At 35.4% G+C, this 25703-nt stretch overlaps 1 protein-coding gene across 1 annotated transcript in view; it reads right to left on the bottom strand.

Annotated features, from left to right (window-relative positions):
- LOC106872839 (exocyst complex component 8) overlaps positions 1 to 25703 on the bottom strand; it is a 105975-nt gene that overhangs the window by 25434 nt on the left and 54838 nt on the right. The window contains exons 5-8 of the mRNA XM_014919972.3: positions 18791 to 18933; positions 6011 to 6164; positions 5421 to 5559; positions 2355 to 2504 (exon numbers count right to left, since the gene is read on the bottom strand). Coding sequence (XP_014775458.1) covers positions 2355 to 2504; positions 5421 to 5559; positions 6011 to 6164; positions 18791 to 18933 — 586 coding nt within the window. The remainder of the gene's footprint in view (positions 1 to 2354; positions 2505 to 5420; positions 5560 to 6010; positions 6165 to 18790; positions 18934 to 25703) is intronic.

Below are 25703 nucleotides of genomic sequence, written 5' to 3'. Positions count from 1 at the left end.
GGGAAAAATAAATAAAGTTTCAGTAGAAGAGATCACATTCTAAATATTCTTGTTCTTTCTCTCTCTCTTCCACACATACACATACATACATACATGTATGTGTGAGTGTTTGTGTGTTTGTGTTATGACACCACATAAAGGTTGTAAATTAGCATCATCATCATCATCATCATCATCATACAAGTGAATCTGGTCAATTCTAGTCTTCCATGAAAAAGACATCTGGCCATAGAGAAATATTACCATGCTTGGAAAGAGGTGAGGGTTGGCAACAGGAAAAGTGTCTGGCCATAGAAAATCTGCTTCAACAAATTCCATCTGTTCCTTGCAGGCAAGGAACAGTGGAAAATAACTGATGATGACTACGACGATGATGATGATGATATATAATATTAAAAATACTGAAATTTTAGACAAAGAGAGACAAATACAAATATAAAGGTACATAAATTGTAAATTATAGGGTCTTATTAGTGTGGTGTTTAGATAAGATCATAAAAAGATATGTAAAAATTAGTGCCTTGAAGAAGCAGCACTTAGCTGCTACTTCACCAGACAAATGACAGATAAATCATTGACTTGACAAAGTGCCAGACAATTGCAGGTAACTTTCTTACATGATTCCTTAGTCCAATAGTTTATTTACTTGGCCAGTGTGTTTCTGTTGTCTGTAGCTGCTATGGTAGTCATCTATATATATATATAGATACACACATACGTGTATGTGTGTGTGTGTGTGTGTGTGTGTGTGTGTGTGTGTGTATGTGTAAAGACTAGATCCAAAGAATTGAGTGGAATGCACTGTAAGCATTCCAAGAACTCGCTAACAGGTCATATAGTTAATTAAATTCCACCATAATTTAACTGCATCATGCACTAATATTTCCTTTGTGGCATATATAAGGAAATAAAGGAAGAAGAGGCAACAGGTCAGTTACCTCTTCTTGATTAACATACATACATACATCTGACCCTGTACCTTGAGGTGTGCCCTTTCACTTTGCCACTACTTACCACCCTCTTGCTCTTCTCTAGCATCCCATTTATATTCTGATCCCCATTCCTTGTGAGCATGCTCTGGCACTTCACCAACATCTCTCTCCTGCATTTTTCCATTCTCTCTCTCCCTCTGACTGGTTAACCATGTATCTCCTCTACAACAGACCTGTTCTTGGCCTCAATTTTGATCACTGTCTCTCTCTCTCTCTGACCAGGTTACCATGTTCCTCCTCTACAGCATGACAGTTTTCTGCCTAACCAGTTCCTTCAAACCATCCAAATCATGCCAGCATAGAAAACGGACATTAAATAATGATATATATATATCGGCAGGAGCTATTCGGATAGAATGGGGCATGCCAACGCTAGGCCGAAACAGCTGTAAGTTTCTGTTTATTCTCAAATTCCTAATGTACTGTTTATTTGTAACCTTGATTGTTAATATAACATGGTATGTCATAAGCATTTGTATGTTGTCATTTTTGTCATTTTAGTTACAAAATAAGTTAATTAACTCAACAGAACACACTGTCTGCAAGTCGATGAGTACCGCATATTCTCCTCCATTTTCTAATTGCTATATATATATATATATATATATATATATATTGTGTGTGTGCACATGCGTGTAGGTGTGTGACTTAGTAGTGTTGCAATCATGATTGTAAGATTGTAGTTTTGATCCCTGGACTAGGCGATGTGTTGTGTTTGCAAGCAAAACACTTCAACTTCATGTTGCTCTCATCCAATCAACTGGCAAAAATGTGCAATCCTGTGGTAGACTGGTGTCCTATCCAGTGGGGGAATATATACACCACAGAATCTGAGAAACCTATGGCCTGGGAAGGACCTTTGATCAATTTGATATATGTATCTGTGAATATATATATATATATATATACATACACACACACACACACACACATACATACATAGTGCTAATTAACAAACTTCTATGTAATCACTTCACCAGCATGATATAGCAACAAAATTAACTTCCTACTATTGATTAAAACAAAAAAAAAACAAAAAAAACTAGGATCCACAGAAGCTGTTTACTTTGTTTAATATGCTTAATGTAGCAGCCAACTTCCTATCAACGATGTTGCTTCTGGAACCATTCAAACCAACGAAAGATCTTCAGGTATACATTTAATTTAATTAATGAACTTTCTCATCGCCTGTAAAAGGAATACCATGTTTGAAGAACAGGCATTTTAGGGGTAATATACAATAAAGATAGCAACACTATGGTTATTCACACACACACACACACATTTATGGTTTGTTGCACTGAAATGTTTTTTTTTTTAATGTAAAAACTGTAAAATAAGCAATTTTTCGATTTTTTTTACCTCTCTCTACCAAATCAACAGCTCCTTCAAAATCTCTTTGAGCAATACACATATCTGAATCTTCAGGAAGTTCTTGGAGCCAGTCAGTATTGAAAACACTGTTTTCAATAGCATTTTGTTGCTGGAGAACACCAGAATTTTCTTCAAAAGCTGAAAAATGGAAGTAACACATTTACATGAATATATAAAATTTGAATACAACATTATTTCATTAAAGCAAGGAAACATTTCCCACCAAAGAAATTTGCTGTTTTTGTCTTTTATTTTGGAATACTGTCGCTAATTACCAATAATAACGACAATTCTTATAACTGGTGCTTTATTTTATTGTGAGGATGAAAGGTAAAGTTTATCTCAGTTGTCCTATCAAGACCACCAAATCACTGTCCAATAGCAGCAACAACAATAATGATAATTAATATTATTATTATTAGTATTGTGTCACAAAATACTGGGTTTTGGATCTGTTTCTTTAGAATTCCTAGCAGCAATATCTCTATAACTTGTCTAAGTTATTATCTTTTACTTGTTTCAGTCATTTGACTGTGGCCATGCTGGGGCACTGCCTTCATGGATTTATATTCGAATGATTCAACTCCAGTAGTCACTTTTTTATTTAAAGCCTGGTACTTATTCTATCAGTCTCTTTTACCGAATTGCCTAGTTATAAGGATGTGAACATACCAACAGCAGTTGTCAAGTGGTGATGGACACATACTCACATATGATGGGCTTCTTTCAGTTTCTGTCTGCCATGCAGTAAGACTGAACCTAGAACCACATGGTTGGGAAGTAAACTCCTTACCACACTGCCACATCTGTGCCTATTCTTTAAGAACATTTAATATGCATTACTTTCCTTTAGTTTGATGTCTCTTCATTCACCATCTTTTCTTTTCCAGTGAAGGTAGTTATGTGTCTTCTCTACTGCAAGACACCTGTACCTGTCGCTATCATACTTTAACCTCCCATTACCTGGCATAAAGCCACTTCCCTCAATATTACACACCACACAGTTGAAGGGTCTTGTCTTGCAAGTTACTTGGTAACCTAACTAGTGCAATTGCCATGTAAGGAAACATCCAACAAAATGATTGGCGAATGGAAGAGCACTCAACTGTGGAAATTACACCAAAGCCAAAAACTGAATTTGGCACATTTCTCTGGCTCACCACCTCTTCTCACACCATCCAACCCATGCCAGCATGGAAAACTGACATTAAACAGTGATAATGATGATGAGAGCATGTGTAAGTGTGTTGAGTTTTTATATAGAGTGGACTGCCAAGTAAGTATAAGAACAATAATAAAAAAAAAAAGTTTTTTTTTTTTTTACTAGAGTAAAACATTGTGCATGAGAGATGTTGACTGAAGTGACAAACAATTTAGAATTAACTTAGCATAAACCAATAAACAATGTAAACATGGTGATTGGCAGTCATTAAAGACAAACTGAACATTCCACTTGATCAATATAACATTTTTATTGATATGAATTATACAACTGATGTAAGTATGATTCCAGAAATTCATATTTCATTTGAGGCACCATTGGAGGGTTCATCTTCATACAATATTAGAAGACATGAATCAGGTAAAGTTACCTGACTGGATGGAATTCAACTGAGTACTTTAACTCTTTAGCATTTAAACTGGCCATATCTGGTCCAAATATTCTACCTGTTTTATGTTCAAACTGGCCTGATTTAGCTTCTCACACTGATCCTGCAATGTCATTCTAAAAACAAACAATCACATCATCAAAATCTCAAAGCTATGAGATAAATAATAATTGATATTATAAAATGTGAATAAATAAGCATTACATTTGATAGTAATCTGAATGCAAACAAGCTAACACACTATATCTATTTACTGTGAACTGGGTTGAACAGTGAGTCGAGGCACAACATAACGTCTGTTTACTGCATGATGTACCAGACAGATCCAAAACATCTACAGTTAGCAGTAGATGTAGCTGTCAGTATCCATTTACATGCAGATGGACTCTTTTACTCTTTTATTTGTTTCAGTCATTTGACTGCAGCCATGCTGGAGCACTGCCTTTAGTCGAACAAATCAACCCTAGGACCCATTTCTTTGTAAGCCTAGTACTTATTCTATCGGTGTCTTTTGTCAAACCATTATGTTGCAGGGATGTAAACACACCAGCGTCAGTTGTTAAGCAATAGTGTGTGTGTGTGTGTGTGTGGGGGGACACACACACACACACACACAGACAGACAGACAGACACACACACACACACACGACGGGCTTCTTTCAGTTTCCGTCTGCCAAATTCACTCACAAGGCTTTGGTCGATCTGAGGCTATAGTAGAAGACACTTGCCCAAGGTGCCACACAGTGGGACTGAACCTGGAACCATGTGGTTGGTAAGCAAGCTACTTACCACACAGCCACTCCTGTGACTACTGTGTATGAAGATGAACTGTTTTGACTCTTTAGCATTCATATTGTTCTACCAAATGTAATGCTTATTTATTCACATTGTTTAGAATTAATCATGTATTCTATCTTGAAGCTTTGAGATTTCAATAATGTGATTGTTCATTTTTTAGAAAGACATTATAGGGTAGGTATGAGAGGCCAGATCTGGTTGGTTTGAACATAAAACAGGTTATGTTTGGTTTATATGCTAAAAGGTTAACTTGTTGGACATTTAGTTATGTATCTCTACCGAAAATACAATGCAATTTGGAAAAAATTCCATTAAATGATGGTCACACCTGGAATCTCTTTGATCATAGTTCTTATTGTTTAAGTAGACCTATGCTTAAACATCACCGCCAACATAAGCCGATGATAGACCCACTATATATATGATTACTTAACTGACTAAAAATAGCAGCCAAATCTCCTTTGAATTACATCCTATCACATTAGAAGAAGTACATGTGATATAAATGTAGTTTAAAGTCAATCAGGGCCATCATGGTTGAAACAGTTTTGATCGTGGATTTGTTGACTTGTGACATTCATTGCAAAATGTCCAAGAGAAAGTTCCAGCATGAAAAAGAAATTAGTCAATAAGAGTCAATATTTACGATTCGACGGTTCACTTGATACTGATGTATGAGCAACAGTAGCTTGTTGTTCTGCTAAACGCATGGCTGCTTCCTTTTTCTGTTTGTCTCGAGCAGCTTTCTTCTTTTTTGAATCTTCAAGAATATCTAGCCATTGGCGCTAAATAAAAATGAATAAAGTAATTAATTGATTTTAAAATGTTACCTGGAAATTTTCTAAATCTTTTTTTTTGATCTTGATTCTTCACAACAAGCAATTAAAAAAAAAATCACTAGAGTTCATTTAAACCTTTGCCTGTTCAAAGCATTCTCATAAGTTTGTCCTAAATGTCCACACTTGTTTTCTAACTTTTAGTTAGCTCTTGTAATAAAAAACGTAACTTTTATAGATCCCAAAATATTCTGGTGGCTAAAAATATTGGTAATGTGCATCATACATGAAGCATGGATGTCAGAAAATATGTTGTGTGTATCTCATATGATACACATGACAGGCAAAGAGTTAAGAAACCAATGTGATTCAATGGAAAATTTATGGGAACATACAAAGACCAAACAAAGTTGGTAAGGACTGTAAAAATATTATAATTATGGTTATTTTTGATACTTACTTTTGATTTTGCACTGTCTGTCTGATAAATTCGGGAGTCAGGAAACATGAGAATCTTAAAGGCATTCTTCACTGTGTCAACATCACGCACATTAACAACAGCCAAACTATCAAGTTCATATAAACCTTGGAATCGGAAACGAACTGGACCACGACTGAAATGAATGAGAGAAATTGATAATACATATCTGTGTATCTATATATGATTATAACTGTTGCTCTGTATGCGTGCCTGCACACACACACACACACACACACACACACACACACACACACACACACACACACACACAATCATCATCATCATTGGCATTCTATGCTCATATGGGTTGGACAGTTTGACAGGATACATTGAACCCAAGGACTGCATTATGCTCCGTTATTTGTTTGCATGGTCTCTATAGCTGGATGCCAACAACCATCAAAACCATGCCATATATATATATATATATATATACATATAATAATAATATTAGGGACAAAATCCCAAATTACAGGTAAAAACTCAATTAAAATCAATTTATAAAAAATCAAAATAACAGTTTCAAATTTTGGCACAAGGCCAGCAGTTTTAAGGAAGGACATAAGCTGATGATCATCGATTCCTTAGTGTTCAATTGGAACTTATTTCATTGACCTGAAAAGGATGAAAGGCAAAGTTGACCCTGGTAGAATTTGAACTCAGGAGGGAAAGAGCCAGAAGAAATGCTGCTAAGCATTTTGTCTGACTTGCTAATGATACTACTAGCTCTCTACTAGCTTAACATGTGCAATGATAACGTGATACAACAAACTCATCAATCCAAGGGCAGATTGAGGGAAGCTGTAGGCAGGCAGTTTTATGCCTCTGCTCTTTCCCTGTGCAGTTCAACTTCAGCATACCTGATGTGCCTGTACTGCCCATCTTGTCAACCCTCTATACCTAATCCCTCTTATCCAAAATAATTCTTTTATCTTTTATCTGTTTTAGTCATTTAGTGGCCATGCTGGGGCGGGGCACTACCTTGAAGAATTTTTTAGTTGAATGAGTTGACCCCTGTACTCACACATACACACACACACATGCACACATGTAATGGGCATCTTTCAGTTTCCATCTACCAAATGCACTCACAAGGCTTTGGTCGGTCTGAAGCTATAGTAGAAGACACTTGCCCATCATGCCACACAACAGGACTGAATCCAGAATCAAGTGGTTGGGAAGCACGCTCCTTGACACCTAAATACTAAATTTTTTTTCAGATGGTCCTAGAGGAAGAGACTGCTAAGTTTCTGGAATCCTTGCTCTCCTGAATTTTATCCTGCAGAAATCAGTATAGAGGAGTTCTAACTGAACATCAACCAATACCAACTACATTACTAGTCAGGAGGGATGCATTACTGATAGAAAAAAAAAAAGTTATACAAGTATTTCTCTAAAAAAGATGTAAATACCTAATTAAAAAAAAAAAAATCTCCCAACTTTTGTCAAAGGTGTAAAAGAGAAAAGGAAGAGAAATAACTCCCTCCATTCAAGTTTGTAACAATTCTCCTCTTTACATGTTCATTAGTTCTAGTCCACTCCATTCCTCCACTGTGCTATCAGTCTGTCCTTTTTAACAGTTAATAACAGTTCTGCTACGTAATTGAAAAGAACACCTCACACCATAATTTTATTGTAGAAGTCAGTGAGTAACTAAATACCATTACTCATAATTATCTTTGTGTCTTTAGTTCAACTTTCCATGGCTTCATTAATTTAATCTCCTAATTACTTTAGACACTACTAATTGATTCTGGTGTATTTTACAGTTGGTCTTGTCTCATTTATAGTCTTTCTTAAACAATCTCTAGCATTTTTCTATATATATATATATATATATATATATATATATAAATAATAATGTATTCCTTTGATGTTGGACATAGTTTATCCAATGACATACCATTAGAGAGAAAAAGGGGGGAGAGGGAAAGAGTGTGGGCATGTTAAACATTGTAATAAAGTGATTTTTAATACTTCATTATAAAATAAATGTCACAGGTCATTTATGTTAAACATAAATCATCTTAGACTGATGCGAACTATAACAATACAACAACCTAACATAATGACCTGAGATATATATCGGCTACTGTTGCTGCTGCTACTGTTGTTGTTTAGCACCAGGTCAACCGTAATCCAGCAGATTAAAGGCATTCTAGCATTGTCCATCCTATAATTTGTTTCCCTACGACTAGGGTTTTCTAGGATTCATACCATAAGCTTAACACCTTCATCTTAATCTAACACAGCTTTTTCTTCAAGACGGTAAGCCATGATATGAAGGAGATTTAGCTGCTACTACTAACAGGTTTAGTGATTGCATAAAGGCTCCCTCATTCATTCATCATGCATTAATGGTAGTATGTGTTACTGGAATTCTAGCCTCCAAAAAAGAACTATGTTAACACTAATAAGATATCTTAATCCTTTAAAATACTGTTGTGTGCTTGGTTCGACCCTTTTTTCCTCTGTGTTTCTGTATTTCCAGCAGATGTTAAGTCTGAGCAGCAGAAATATTATCCTTATTGGTTTGAGAGATGACTGCAAATGTCATGTGATGTGAGGTGAATGAAATGTGTATTTTGTCTGATTGACATAACTTCCTCCAGAGCACATAAAAACCACTAGCCCTCTTATATGCTTTGTCTTCTCTAAGTTTTTTCTGACATTGCTACACCAGACTAGATTCCTCATCAGACTATCTTGTCAGTTTTGTCTTTTAGGAGTAAAACATCAGAGTTGATCTAATTTTTAGTTTTTCTAATACAACGAGGCAAATGGTTTTTCATATCTGAATTCCTAACTAGAAACATGGGACAGGAAAGGGAAGATTGCAGAGATCAGAAGTTCTAAGGAAAAATAAGGCAGTCTGTGTAATATATTTAGTTTAGGGTTTTGCAGGTAACAGAGTGATTTGATGTCATCATCATGTAAAATGTCACAGGAGAAAAGTTGTAAAAGAAAAATTCACAAAAAAAAAAAAAGCCACAGGAAAAACAGTTACAGCATGCACACACACACACACACACACATACACACTTTTAAATAAAACTTCATTTTAAAATTCAAGATATCAAATTAATTGGATTTTGTTCAGATAGATGAAGTCACATATTACCAGTTAATAAGTGAATTAAAATAGGTTTAATTACACTGTAACTATCATTTATGACTGTTAAATGAAAAGTGACTGCCTCCAATATTTTAATTGACTTTATTTCTATACACTAAGAGCATATGGATAGTGAAAAGAATGGCTGCAGCTGCATCAGGTGGACTCTGGAGAGGTAGCCACATGTTAGTTCAAATGAATAGAAGCCATTGTAGTAACGTCAGAAGGAACCAAAAGAGGGCAAAGCATATCAGTGAGTTAATTTGCTGTTATGCGTTGATAGAGGCATGTCAATTAACCAAATCTGAAATGCAAAAGTGTTTCACATTTCAGCTGCACACATCTTGCACTGCAGTGGTCACCATAATGGAAAATCAAGCAGTACTAACCAAACCTTTGAAATCATTTTTTGGCCCATATATCTACTTTTCTGTCTATTCTTGTTTCACTAAACCTGCAAGTCACAGTTTCTAACTAATATGACTTCTAAAATATTTTCCGGTCATATTATTGAAATTAGGTTACACTGACCCAATTCTACAAATTATTTTAAACATGTCTAAAAGTGATTAAATATTTTTAAAAGATATTATTAAAGAATTAAAGACAAAGCAATTTAATATTTAAAAAAATTATAAAAATGTAGAAACAAAGAACATGCATTAAAAATAATCAGATGGGATTTCAGTATTAAAATTCATTGACTTCTTTTCTGGTTTATGAAAGATAATTAAGAAAATTCACTGGTTTATGAAAGAATAACTCTTAAAACTGATTGATGGTGACAAAAAAATACGATTATGTGATATTCATGTATTTCTTGGGATCAAGAATAATTTTATAGAAGCAAAAATAGGGATAGCCCAAAGACTTTGATTTGCTAGGAAGTTACTTTCTTAAGCTGTTGTATGGTGACCGGTAATAAAGTCACAGACAAAAATGTCACAAACACAGATGATGAAACAGAACTCAAAACCTGAGCCTTTTTATTTTATTATTATACACCTGCATTGTCAATAGCATTTCTGAATTTCTGTCCATAACCTTCCAGATGGATATTCAGTCCTGTTATTGATCTGCAAGGTTTGAAGCATAGGTAACGGGCAAAAGTAGTAACTTATTGCATACTTCCAATTGATTAGGTCTGCACTTCCATCACCATAGGACTTTCAGTAGACGGAATGACAAAATGAGGTCATAATAAGTCATTGGATTATAATGATAAATGCTTGTACAACATGAGTACCACTCACTAACGTAGCTGCTCACAGTAGGGGCGCTCCACCCTGGGTGGCACTTTTAAAGGGGTGGCACTTTTGGGTCTGCTGTACACAATATGTGTTTTTTTGTAGGGACTGGGAGCATCACACACTCTAGCTACACTAAAGGTACCACTCCCTGAGTCTCAATCATTAGTATCTAGTGATACACTGAAGCAAAGTGACCAAACAAGTATTCACATGAAACTACACATCTTGCAAAGTGTCTCTCTTCTAGAAGGATGTTGTGACAACAGCTAGGGGTCTCTCACTGCCAGTAGTTTATTGTGAACCCTCACACCAACCAAGAGTATTTCTGTGTTCCTGCACTGAGATGGATTGTCATCACATATGCTAGTTCACCCATAGTTGGGACTGTGACTAGTCCTGCAAACAATAGTGGCTAAGAGATGCTTCAACATCTTCAAAACTCTGGAACTTCCAAACCAGAACCCTACTACTTGATGTAGGTTAAAGACATACATAGGACATATATGTACATACACACAAACATATGAGTGCATGTATTAGCATTTTGCTAAATCAGCCATAAATTTTCATGGTAAAAATATATATACTGGCAGAAATTTTAGCCAAGCTATCAACCGTTTGAGCAGTAACTACTGATAATACCTATGAAACAGGCAAAACTAATCTAGTCTAGTGATTCTAGAGATGGTCATGGGGCAGTTAACTACCCTGTCACTGTATATATATATATATATATATATATATATATATATATATAAAATATATAGTTTTAGGGAAAATAACCAATTTTCAAGAACTCATCGATGAAAATCCACTATCACATATAGAAAAATTAATAATTAAAAGCACAATAAACGAGTATAATATAAAGTAAAGTAAATATCATAAGATAAATATAATAAAAAGATTACACGTGTTTCATAACCAATTTTCAAATAGAAAAGAAATTTAAATCGATTAAAATCAATTGAAATATATATACTGTGCTCTTTATATATGTATATGCACAACAGAACTTCTGCCAACCAAATTCAATCTCAAGGCATTGGTTGATCCAAGGCTATTGCAAATGACACTATCCCAATGTGCCATGCAATGGGACTGACCCCAAAACTATGTGCTTGAGAAGCAAGCTTTCCTACCACACAGCCATGTCTGATGTGTGCACGTGTGTGTGTGTGTGCACGCGCACCTTTGTGTTAATCCTTGTCCCACACCATCATCTGACAACCAGCGTTGGTTTGTTTACATACCCATAACCTAGCAGTTTGAAAAAAGACTAATGGAATGAGTACCAAGGTCTATTTGTTCAACTAAAACCCTTCAAAGTAGTGCCCTGCATGGCCACACTCTAATGAATGAAACAAATAAAAGATAAAGATAATTCAGTGGCATAGTATGGGTTTTGACTACCCATTTCCTTAAATGTAACATATCTTTGATAATAGCAAACATATGGATATAATGTGGCTGCCTGGTATAGTCTCCCCATCCATACACTATGCTGATACATGAGTGATAAGGGAGATGTGTGATAAGGGTCAAGTGTGAAAGAGAGGCTACCAAAGAGCCTAAATGTAACCTTAACAGTGTGTGACTGATGACATATAACTCTAATGACCAAAATATGAGCCTGATGATTTAGAAACACTAATGATGAAATTCTGACAGTAAAGTCTGCAGAAATAAAATTCACCAACAATAAAAAGGGCAGAACAACACTTCATATTCAGTTAATAAAAAATAAATTAATTGTCACTATTATAATAATAATAATAATAATAATAATAATAATAATAATGGTCGGTGTTAGGAAGGGTATCCAGCTGTAGAAACCATACTAAATCAGACTGAAATGTGGTGCAGCTCTCCAATCAAACCATCCAACCCATGCCAGCATGGAAAAATGAATGTTAAAGATGATGATGATGATGATGATAATGGTTTCAAATTTTTGCACAAGGCCCGCAGTTTTGGGGAAGTGTCAGTCTATTACATTGACTCCAGTACTCAATTAGTACTTATTTTATTGACCTAGAAAGGATGAAAGGCAAAACTGACCTTGGCAGAATTTGAACAATAAAAATGCTAAAAATTCTGCCAGCTCACTGCCTTAATAGTTTTAGGTGGGGTGGAAGGTTATTGTTGTTGTTGTTGTTATTACTATCATCATTATAACTGTGGTGAACTCGATGGCATTTCATCCCTCTTTACGTTCAAATTCCACCAAGGTCAACTTTGCCTTTCATCTTTTTGGGAGTTGCTAAAATAAATACTAGTCAAGTACTGGGATCAATGTAATCGACTAACCCTTTCCCCCAGAATTCCAGGCTTAATACCTATAGCAGAAAGAATTATTATGATTAAGGTGGTCAGCTGGCAGAATTGTTAGAATGCTGGATGAAATGCTTATTGGTATTTCACCTGTTACTATGTTAAAATTCCGCTGAGGTTGACTCAGCCTTTCATCCTTTCAAAGTCAATAAATTAAGTACCAGTGATACACTGAGGTCGATGTCATCGACTAACCCCACAATTTCAGGCCTTGTGCCTATATTAGAAAGGATTACTATGATTATTCATTTCATGAACAGAGTGAATTTATTCTTTTTTACAACTCCACAGAGATAATACTAGCATTTTGCTTTTAAATGTAGGTGAATCATGCAGAGTTCCACATCTTTTGGGCTTTTAGGCCCCTTCAAACTACCAAGAGAGTGTCTGTTACCATATACTCTTCAGGGAATCTTCTTATTTTTTTTTATCTATCTCTTCCTCAGAAAGTATGACCTAATTTGTAATGTAATAGGGTTAGTATTAAAGTTAAGAGATTGAGGTCCTATGTCAGCACTGAGAATTTCAGCTACTCTGTGAGGGAGGGCACCTTTTCATGTAGTTTGCCATCCTGGTCTATCTTTTATTTTCATCTACTATCAAAAGACAATGTGAAGGCGCTACTAGTTGTATCTTCTAGTCAGCCCTGTGTCAAGGGAGCAAACTCTTTGGCTTCTTGAATGTTCCTGTAACTAGGGACAAAGTTATTTTTTCCACAATCCACAAATAGGTGATTGCTGGTGCTCTAGAAACTGATTTTTTTAAAAACCTGATGCTGTTGTCCACTGCTTTCATTCTTCTTTTGCTTCTCTTCTTCTCTCGGCAATAAGTCTTCAAAAGACACTTATTTCCATTTGTCTAACAAATGGACTTTCTGCCCTTCACCACTAGTATGATCGCCTTCCCTATGATGGAAAACAACTCCAAGATAATTTTTATTTTCATCTTCAAGAGGTCATCAGAATATACTTATCTATGCAGACCCCCATACTCCCACCCAGCCAGAAATTGTTTCATATTAACTCCGTACTATGCCACAAAGGTAACAACGAGCTGGAGGCTGACATCTGTAACAATTTCTTTGGTTGTAATCTTTGTGTTTTGTCTCTACATATATTGTGATAGTAGAGGCAGGCCACCTCTACCTGCTTCACCTTATCTTTAGTCTTAGAGCCCATGCACACATTGTGCCTTAGTCTGGGCAATGGAGTAAACATCATACTACATAATCAACCATGACTGCTAACTGTTCCTTTGTGGGTATAAGGAAACCCTTTCTTTGAAAATCACAGATTAAACCATTTTCCTTAGCTTGATGAATTCCTTGAACAAAAGGGAAATGTCACATGTTAATTGTTTTTCCTACAGAGTTAAGCAAGTACTTCATCATCATCATCATCATAGGTTTACAAAACCAATAAAGCAACTATTACTCTAGATATGGGTTTCAAATTTTGGCACAAGGCCAGCAATTTGGGGGAAGAGATTAAGTTGATTACACTGACCTCCAAAAGAATGAAAGGTAAAACCAACCTCAGCAGATTTTGAAGTCAGAACATAAAGGCAGACGAAATACTGCTAAGTATTCTGCCCAGTATGCAAACACTTCTGCCAGCTCAATGCCTTAATACTGCTCTAGTTGCTGCTACTTTTTCCATCATCGTCATATTTTCCTACATATTTTTCAAACTGAATGTCTGTTGTCATAACTCTGTCAACTATTTGTCATAGATTTTTTTTTTTATTTTTAATTTGAGATTTTATCTTTCCTATTATCTTTTTAACCTTACTTATTTCAGTCGTTGTCGTTGGACTGTAGCCATGCTTCAACTGTTTTAGTTGAAAAAATCACTCACCAGTACTTACATTTTAAGTTTTGTACTTATTGGTTTCTATTGCTGAACCACAAAATTACATGGATGTAAACAAACCAACACTGGTTATCAAGCATTGGTGAGGAATACACTCACACACATACACACATAAACAAACAATGAGCTTCCACATAGTTTCCATCAACCAAATTCACTCACAAGATATTGGTTGACCTGGAGGCATACATGAAAACACTCTAGGTATCACACAGTGGGGCTAAACTCGAAACCACATGGTTGTAAAGCAAACTACTTCATCACACAGCCCTGCCTGTACCTATTTCGTTTGAAAAATTTTTTAAAAAAGTCTTTCAAACTCCTTGTATTTGTAGCTATCATCTTTTTCTACAACTCCATTGCAACAAATAAACAAATACTTACAAAAATATAAACTGTAAAATAGCCAATGCCAAAATTTATTTTATGTTAGGATAGGTGCTTAATGTTCTGCTTTCTATTGATAAAATAAACCCTAATACCTTTTTCCATCAAGAATCCAAACCTTCTCTGGAGCCATATTAACCCTTTAGCATTCAGATTAATCTGTCAAATGTAATGCCTATTTATTTGCATAGCTTTGAGTTAATCAAGCATTATCTTGTAGCTTTGAGATTTCAGTGATGTGATTGTGTATTTTAAAATGACATTGTAGGGTTGGTGTGAGAGGCCAGATCTGGTCAGTTTGAACATACAATAGATAGAATATTTGGGCCTGATACAGCCACTTTAAATTCTAAAGTGTTAAAGATATTTACATATTGTAAGCGACAGCAACAACTTTAAAAACAAGCTGCTACTATTACTACTACCACCACCAATAATAATTAATAATAACAATAATAAACAACAGTAGCAGTAGATAAACATTCTAGTAATTTTAGGGGAAAGGATTTAATTAATTACATTGGCCCGAGTGCTTAATTGGTATGAAAGGATGAAAGACAAAGTTGACCGTGGCAGTATTTGAACCTGCAATGTTAAAAGCTGGAAGAAATGCCACTAAACAATCTGTACAGTACAATAACTATTCTGCTAGCTCACAGTCATGATGATGCTGACTGACATGTAGCTGTAAATGTAAATACATCTCCTAATTGATGTATCAATTCAAACATGTTTGATATGTCTTCAAAGACACAGAAGAAACTTTGCAACTATAAAGATACTGAAATAGATGTAAATAGAACAGGAAAAACGTAAAACAGAGAAAAATCTCGACATAAATGATAATGATTATTCAAAGATTTTCCGAAAATGGTTACACATTAAGTAGAGAATTTTCAATGCAATATGAAAAAAAAAAGTGCATACAGTGTGCAGAAAATGGTGCAATTAGCAGTGTAGTGGGAAAACAAAATAATCCAAGATTTCTGAGAAAAAAAACAACAACAAAAAACAAACAAACAACAACAACAATTGTCTCAAAGCATGAAGACAAGAAAGCATCATACTCAGTAACAAAACAGGCAGAGGAACATCTAAGTAATTTCCAAATACAACAAATCCCAGAATTAGTCGTACTAGAAACAAGCACAGAAAAAGCTAAGCGTATGAAAACCTGTACTAAAACTGCTGCCTTAGATATTCTTACTGATAAATGGCAAGAAAAACCTCTCAATGGCAAATATACCCAAAGGCAGCTAATAGTGCCAATGTTGACAAAGCCCTTACCTATCAATGGTTTGTGTCTTCTGGTTTAGAATAAAAAACAGAAGGGTTTATAATAGCAACCCAAGATCAATGCTTACCTGCAAGAAACTACCAGGCCAACATATTAAAGAATGGCAGTAACCCAACATATTGTGTATATCAACAATAAAATGAAACCATTGATCATGTTGTCTCCATGTGCAGTCTTCTTGTGCCTACAGAGTATCTCAACAGGCATGATAGAGCTGCACAATATATTCACTGGGTAATTTGCAAAAACCTGGTCCTGCCCCATGATAAGAACTGGTGGGAACACAAACCACTTTCAGTGCTTGAAAATGATCACATCTCACTCCTCTGGAACTTCACCATTCAAACTGATAGAAAGATAGATGCGAATAGGCCAGACATCATATTGAAAGACTTCAGACAAAAATCATGCCTCCTCATTGATATGACTGTACCAATCAATATAAATGTATCTGTCAAGAAATACCAAAACTGAGCAAGTATAAAGATCTTGAAATAGAAATTGGCAAAACGTGGAACCTCAAGACTAAAACAATACCTGTTGTCATAGGTGCCCTAGGAATGATAGCAAAAGGGGTTGATTACCACCTAACTCAGATACCAGGAAATCCCATAATGGCAGAAATTCAAAAGATAGTGCTCATGGGAACTACCCATATCCTACGTAAAATACTGTCTATGTAATCTCAAATTTTAAAACAAACTCATAATTTTCTTATGTTTTCTTAAACATTCTCTAGAACAATGCTACATGCAAAACCAAATATATGACACCCTAGGCATAACACCAACATGAACTTCTAACTTGTAGTCTCTTAAGGTCTCTGGGTGAGACTTGGAACCAACTTTTACAAACACAAAGCAAAAGTCAATAATAATAATAACAATTCTTTCTTTTATAGGCACAAGGCTTAAAATATTGGGGGAGGAGGATAGTTGATTGCATTGACCCCAATACTCAAATGGTATTTATTTTATTGACCCCCAAAAGGATGAAAGGCAAAGTCAACCTCAGTGAAATTTGAACTCAGAATGTAAAGACAGACAAAATACTTTCAGTTTCATCTATGACAAAACCTCTTTTGCTATAGGCATCAAACACAAGTAAATTGCCTAACCCTCTCAGTCAAAGGTAGATGGTAGGGCGATTTTCACACTAGACTTGGCTGACAGCCAGATCCATTTCCATCCTACTTCCAACACCAACTGTCCTATAACAAAACTCAACAAATCAGTAATGTTCAGACACTGAATAAGTGTGTACAAAATGGTTTCATCACTTTGCATGTATCTCAGACAGGCCCAGCTAATGACACTTTCAAGCTTGTAGAGTTTGCAGTGATGTCCACTCCTGACAGAACTACCAGCCACAAATTCTCCTGAACAGACCAGCCAGTTCAATCTTGTCAATGCTGAGAATTTTCCTGTTGCAATTCTTCCCTACCACTAGCCCTCTATAGAACAACATAGAAGCTCCACCAACTACATTTTGCTAACTGACAGAGGACAGTTAGTGCCTAATGACATCCTTGTTACTAAGTGCTCATATTTGATCTTTGTTTCATTCAAGACAGTAGCTCATACATGGAAACAGTCTGTGAAAAAACATGCCTAACAAAAGACAACCACACTTGCTCACTGTCTAGAAATTTTTGTAGCCATCACAACCTCAGAACATATCAGCACATCAACAGCCATGGTGTAAGCAGTAAGTGGACTGCCTGACTAGTGAACATGTCCTTTTGACAAGAATTCAAAGAACAGATGTTTCAATCTAGTCATACAAAACTAGGGCAAGGTGTAGTAGTCAGGTAGTAATATATAAAGGTGGTGGTAGGTGCATTTGCCATTTCTGCTTGACTTTTCAGACTTAACCTCTTCTCAGCCTTTTATGGATGACAATGCTCATAATCACATCCCAGTTTGTATGCACATGGAAGTCCAAACTGAATCAGACCACAAGTAATTTAACAGGGCTGCTCATTCGGCTTTCCACAATGCAGTCCAATAGCATGGACTTATCTCTCCCAGTGCTGAGCTGCAAACCTACTGATTTACTTGGGTTAAGCTTTGTGCCTGTCTAAATCTTGTTCTCCTTTCAATAGCTGCTGAACACCTCAATTTCCATGTCTGGCACCATTATAATAATATCATTTATAATGACAACACAGCTCTACCATGTCCCAATTTGAACGGGATGCTCTACAAATACTGTATAACAATGATGGGCTCACTTGTCAAAGACAACGTATGAGTACTCAGTTTTTTTTCCTAAACAACCTGCAGAAATGATTTGTTTATAGTGATCAAAATGTGCTGTACATTAACTCACTCTCTCCATCAAAATAACATTGCTTGAATAGGTGCATGGTGTGTCATGCGTTATGTGTTTAAGTGGTTGCAACACCTGGTCTAGTAGAAAGGATTATTATTATTAATAGTTAACGACATCTAATTACTGCAACAATAAGAATGACAGCAATGGAAGTTTAAATATGTGGCTTACCGATGAGGTAGTAATGATGCTATCATTAAACTATCATTTAAAAGAAAAGCATGCACAGCATGGTTAGAAGAAAAGGTTTCAGGATCCAGTTCAGTTAGTTCTCCATTGTGTATAAGCTGACGGCCAGGAACCTCAGTAACACTCTGCAAATAAACACATACAAACATCAATTAAAGGAAAAAAAAAACTAACAAACTTTTATAGAGATCAGTTAAAAAGAATTCGGAAACTAATACAGAGATCAGCTAAAGAAAAGGCAAACTCGGTTTTAGAAAATAAATTTTTACTCTTATTTTCATTTTACTTATTTTCTTGCAAGACTAGGTGGAGTAATTATTACTGATACTGCCTAATTATTGTAAGATACAGAAATAAATTTATTTCTCAGACTCGAACTCACATCTCTGTGATTACATCACGCGTTTGAGAAATAAATTTATTTCTGTATCTTACAATACATCTCGAAGCTTCTAAAAAAGAACAAACTTAGTTTACTTTCATCGTAAAGTTGAATTTAACGTTAGCGTCTTATGAAGCTAAATTTATAAGTTCTAAAATTGCAGAAGAATTTGTTGCTGGGCAGTTTAGTTTAACGGTAAAACACTTGACATGTAATCACAGAGATGTGAGTTCAAGTCTCATGGCTGGCCGGTAACATATTTTTCTGCATTATATGGATAATTTATCCTGATCACGCTGTTTATAGCATTATCATGTGTTTGAGAAATAAATTTATTTCTATTTCATACAATACATCTCAATGCTTCTAAAGACAAACTTTGTTTACTTTCATCGTAAAGTTGAATTTGCCTAATTATTATTAAAAGATTGAGACAAAGAAACTAATATGCACTATTCATATTTCCCATAGATAGGACTGCATCCCAAAGCCTAGCCCTTCACTTCAGGGCTTCATGGTCAGATGTCACTTCATCCCCCAACCATTACTGATACTCTACAAAGTTCAGATGAGATTCACAATAGAGTATTACTCCCATATCTGACACAAAAAGGATGCTACTGTTGCACACACAAACACCTTAAACTGCATCTAGAAAATGAGCATCAGACTAAGAGTGGCATAAAGTCACTCAGACATGTTCCAGTCTCTGGTACACAGGTCTTACAGTTCTCCTCTCTTTGTTTTTCTACTACTACTATAATGGCCTCTGCTCCTCAGAGCTAGCTGAGCTTATGCTTCTTCCACTCAGAAATTTTCTGACCCACTTGTCTCTCTTTTAACAATTATGCATGTTGTGATCAACTCCATCTTAAGATCCTGCACTAATCGCTACACTGGCTCTTTGCTCCCCAGAATGTCCTACTGGAATTTCATCCTTGTCCCTGGCACCCTGGAACTTCATCTTCTTGTACACCTTACTGACAATGCAAGTGATTAACAAATCCTAATTTTCAGCAGTTCAGTGACTAGGGATAGGCTGGTTTCTTAGCTTTCATATCCTTAATACCTAGTTCAACTGTATAACAACCACTTTCAATAATGGGTCTCCTCATTCAGTCTGCTTGGAGTAGTTCCTATCTCATGTATTTTTCTCATTCAACAACTGCTTGTAGTACTTCCATGCTTTTTAACTCTTATATTCCATACACATTTTTCACAAATAAAACATCCAAATTCTATTTTGTAATCTGGAAATCCCTCATAACAGGACATGTACAAACCTTTCACACTATGATTCTTTCCTTATTTAGTATATCTGCTGTTTCATTTTTCTCTCAGTCATCTGATAATGTTTCTTGATACCCACTCCCTTTTCCATTAATTCCAATCTTTCTCGAGATAGTCTCATTTCATATTAATAGAAAAAATAGGCATAACATCTTCAACAGAAATTCTACTAAAGTTTCATACTTTCTATTAACACAAAGTATATGTCAAGAAATACTGGCACCAAAATAGAAAGCAGGTGTAATTGTGGAAACCCCAGGATCTAGGGTTTCAGTAAATAAAAACTGTATCGCCAGTTAGTTAGTTTAAAATGTCAAGATGGAATTGAGCAATGGCTTGCAGCTGAAATTTCATCAAGAGAAAATTATTGAAAATGAGATTTTACTCAAATAAGCATCCAAGTAGGAAATTTACTACTGTTTTGTCTTGATCATTTAATATAAATGCTTTTAATATAAAATGATCAATCTTTTACTTTTACATTTGCTTAGAAGCAGTGTAACAGTAGAAAGAAGCTGATAATTCATTTTCTGGAAGAGTTAGAAGACCATGTCTTGATTATAAAATTAATTTTTACCTTGGTTTCTACAGTTGGATTCTTTTTCTTTTACTAATCATTTTACACAGGGTACTTGGTACATTTCATTTGGTGCATATCATAACACCAGTACTGTTTTAAGACATGGGTACACTAGGCAGTTGCCCAGGGGTTCCACGGGTCTAGGAACCCAATTTTGATTTATATATGCTTTGCCTTGCTGTCAATAAATAAATATTATTGGGCTGAGTACACTGATTTGCTTGGGGGCCTAAGATGCGCCTGCATGGCACCAGTATTAAAGAGGTCATCATATTTTTGACACGATTAAAAGAATTGTCACAAAACTATACTGTCTCTGCTTGTTTGCTAACCATTTTTACAAGGAGTATATGGTGCATTTTTATCAAGAACTAGTAGTGAACAGGTGTAGTGTGTGTGAGTGATCATACTTTCTGTGAACTATTTCTATGTATAGTTTCCTTGATATCAAAATCAAAGCACTACAAGGCTTTGATTGGTACCTTTTATAATGTCAAGGCTGTGGACACTATTGTTTAAATGCTATCCAGCAGTTTTGTTTATCATCAACCAAATTTGTTCCTCTTTCTCTCTCCATATCTACCCCCCACTCCCCGCAAATAGTGAACAAAATTAAATAAAAAGAAAAGAAGCACAAGAAATAGTCAGAGATTTTGGTAAAGAAATAAAACTATAGAAAAGGCTGATGACTCATCAACAATTCAGTAATTAAATACTGTCAGTCAGTTTATTCACTTTTACACAATGATAATAGTAAATACAGACACACACACACACACACGCGTACACATATATAATGACTTTATACGCATGTGATAAAGTCATTATATATAGACACAATATATATATAATATCATAAATGATACATAGTATTTCAGTGACTTTTCTTTTCAGGACGCACACACAGACATTTATTATAATAGTTTAAAATGACTAATGCTCCATTATTTTAGCATAATAAATATATTTCGTTGACATTTTAATGTGTTCATAATAATATTTTGAATCACTTATTAATGAACAATACATACTTTGTAAATAATTGTAAAAAATTTATAAAAATTACTTTTTATAATTTCTCACATAATAGATTTGAAACAAAAAAAAATTCATTAATTTATTAGAAATATAATTAATAACGAACATATGTATGCTGGGGGTGTTGGTCGTTGTAGGGGAATGTAAAAACGAAGCAAAAGAAAGCTATTGTACAGTAAATAGTTTACTCTATTAAAATTAGGTCACTTTAACCTATTTGTATTTGAAAGTTTCAATTAAACGTAATAACGAGTACATTTCACACAACTCTAAAGATTTCTTGGAACGAATTGGGAAGACAAAGGAAAATTTAAACTAATACATGGAAATGAATTTAAAAAAGAATATTTCATAAGACCTTTCTCTGTATCCGGATTTTGTTAAAAGCGCAAAACAGTTGTCAAGCACTGGTGGGATAATGCACAACATGCACACAAAACACACACACGACAGGATTCTTTTAGTTTCTATCTACCAAATCTACTTACGATAGGGTCAGCTCAAGGCTATAGCAGAAGATACTTGCCCAAGGTGCCAGGCAGTGTTATTGAACTCAGAACCATGTCATTGAGAAGTAAACTTCTTACCACAGAGCTACGCCTGTGCTTAGCAAACTTATTGCCACATAAACAAACTTAAAGTTTGACTTAGATCCACTTGACTTAAAGTTTCATGGATGCATCTGAACATCTGATTAGATGGCTGTGTCCTACATGTGTATTAAACTTACAGTCACGTGCAGCTGAGTCAGACTGTTATTAAACACATGTAACTCTAACCTAATGTGTTGAATGCTACTTTCTTTCATTTTTGGACTCACTTGTGGATCAGGTTTGTGGCTAGTGCAAAGTTCCAGCCAGATCAAGGGTGACATGGTGGTGGAACAATCAAACATAAAAACAAAGAATAGGTTTGGAAAGATTGGAAGAATGGGGGCAGCAGAGATCAATACCAGGTGATCAGAAGAGAAGCTAAGTGACAGGTACATTTAGCAAGAGGAGAAGCAGCATGAGAATCAGAGGCATGAGATGTTCCAGATTGCAAGATTGTAACTGAGTGAGTCAAGATGAGGAGAGAGAAATGGTATATAGATGATGTTATACTTGTACTTAAGTGATTCTGAAAACAAAAGTGGAATAGAAATGCTTCTATGAAAGGGTACTAAACATGGAGAAAGTATGGGAGAAAGAAGGCTTTCAATGTGAACACGGTAGGATGACCAGTCATTCAAGTTGACAGCAGGTTGATAAATAAAGCAATTAAGAATATGAAGACTGGGAAAGCCCGTGTCCATCATGAATTACCACAGAGATGCTTAATTTCTCTGGTGAAGTAGGATATGACCTTGTTACCTGTATGGTTAGCTTGTACAAGATATTATATCCAATGACTGGCATAGTAACTTTATAATCTACTGTTGGAAGGTTAAGGACAATGCTTTAGACAGATGTAATTATAGAGGTACCAAAATGCTGGACCAGATTAATGAAAGTTACAGAAAAAATTATAGTTTAACGCATTAGGAACACGGTGAGACTAGATGAGAGGCAATTGGGTTTTGTGCAGAGAGAAGTATTACTGATGCTCCTTTTTTATAGTAAAGCAACTGCAACAAACATTTAGCCAAAAGTAAATAAATGTACTTGACATTTGTCATCCTGGAGAAAGCTTTTGAGAGTGGCTCTTGCTTTCTGATACAATGATAGCTGTAGAAGTGAGGAGCAAATGAATGGTTGAAAGGAACCATCCAAACCATGTTCAGGGGTGCTGTCAGTAAGGTTAAAGTAGTAATAAGTAGAGCAACAAAGTTTTTATGCAAGTAGGAATTCACCAGGACTCAGCCAAAAGTCCCCTCCTATTTATCATTGTCCTCCAGACCAGAAGAAGAGTTTAAGAGCAGGTGCCCATGGGAACCACTATATGTTCAAGATCTTGTTCTTATAGCTGAATCTGCAGTAGAATTAGAAATGAAATTCTAGGTGTAAAAGCAAAACCTGGAATCAAAAGGCCTTAAAGTTAACTTAGCAAAGACTAAAGTTCTAGTAAGCAGAAAAACAACAAACCACTAATCCCTTCAGGTAAATGGTTCTGCTCGATATGTAGAAAAGTTGTAGGTAAAAAATCTATAGGATATATCCAGTGCAAACTATGGATACAAAGTGCTGTGGAATTGCAGGAAGTTTATCAGAAATATGCTTTGTATGTGGTAGGTATGCATAAACAAATGAACACTAAGAACACACAGAAACAAATTTTCTCAAATGTCCAGAAGGATCCTTAGAGGTAGTGGGTAGTTTCTGTTACCTAGGTGATCTAATTAACCCCTTGCAGACAGAAAGCAGTACTGACTGCATTAAAACACTGTGTGTGTGTGAGAGCAGTGCGATGTCTCACTCTGTGCAGCACTGTGTTTTCAAATACACCACACTGAGAAGAATCTGTAAATACATTGTAAAATTCCTTGTATGAAAAATTATAAAGTAACTGAATGGCCTAATACCAGTACACAACACAGAGTGTCAATATTAAATCCATCTGCAAGGGGGGTTAATAGTCAAAGAGGATGTTCAGAGAGTATAGTCTCTAGAATAAGAATCAGTTAGAGAAGTTCAGAGAGCTATCATCTCTCTTGGTAACAAAAATCCTCTCCTACAGGATGAAAGGTAGATTGTATGATGACTGTGTACAAAAATTAATGCAACATGATAGTGAAACATAAGATGTGAATGTTTAAGTTCACCTACTTAGTCCTATCAATTTCCTTTATTCCAATGTAATTGTTAATTACCATCTCTTCATGTAGAGCTATGATGTCAAAGAACTCATCAGGGATATTTATTTCCAAGTGTTCCAAAGATGTGAAAATAATTTTGTAATTCACATACAGTATTTCACATATCTTTTGAGGATCAATAGTAAGTGAGCCATTTTCTTCAAACAGTGACCCTATCTTGTTTGTACCGAAACAGACTCTTTTGCAAATCTACAAAAAACTTTAGGGATTGTTTTTAGATTTTATTATTTATTATTTATTTTTTTTGCTCTCTCCTTATTTGAGATATGATTCCTCCCTATCCTTTAGTAGTCCATTTAGCTGATTTGAGATCTTTGTTCATTATCTCATTAGAATTTTCCTATCTCTTGGGATTATGCTTTTCTATCAGTTTGACATTTTCCCCAGAGCAAACTTAGTGTGCTTGTCTTGCATGCTTGTCATAACATGTAGCTTTATTTCAGTACCCTGTGCAGAGAGACTGGAAGACCAGTTTTATTCCTGGACCTCTTTCTGAATACCTCTTCAACTACCTTTATGAAAGAACATGCTGGACAGGAGTTCTAGTAAACTGCATGTTTGTAGTTTCTCTCAGACCATACATTGTTAGTTCTACTAAGTTATGGAGTAATTTTCTGTATTTGACTCAAGTCAAAAGTTCTGGTACTGTGCATCACTTAGCTAACACACATACAAGCAAACACATATACAAGCATGTGTACACATAAACATAAGACCAGTTCTCAGACAGACTCAAAGCAGACCTTGGAGTGAGAGAGGAAGTCACTAAATCACTGAAAAGGTTGTGAACAGTGATGAAAGAACTTTGACT

This window comes from Octopus bimaculoides, chromosome Z (assembly GCF_046866305.1).
Source record: "Octopus bimaculoides isolate indiv1 chromosome Z, ASM4686630v1, whole genome shotgun sequence".
Classification (NCBI taxonomy): Eukaryota; Metazoa; Mollusca; class Cephalopoda; order Octopoda; family Octopodidae; genus Octopus; species Octopus bimaculoides.
This window is presented reverse-complemented; position numbering and strand designations above follow the sequence as displayed.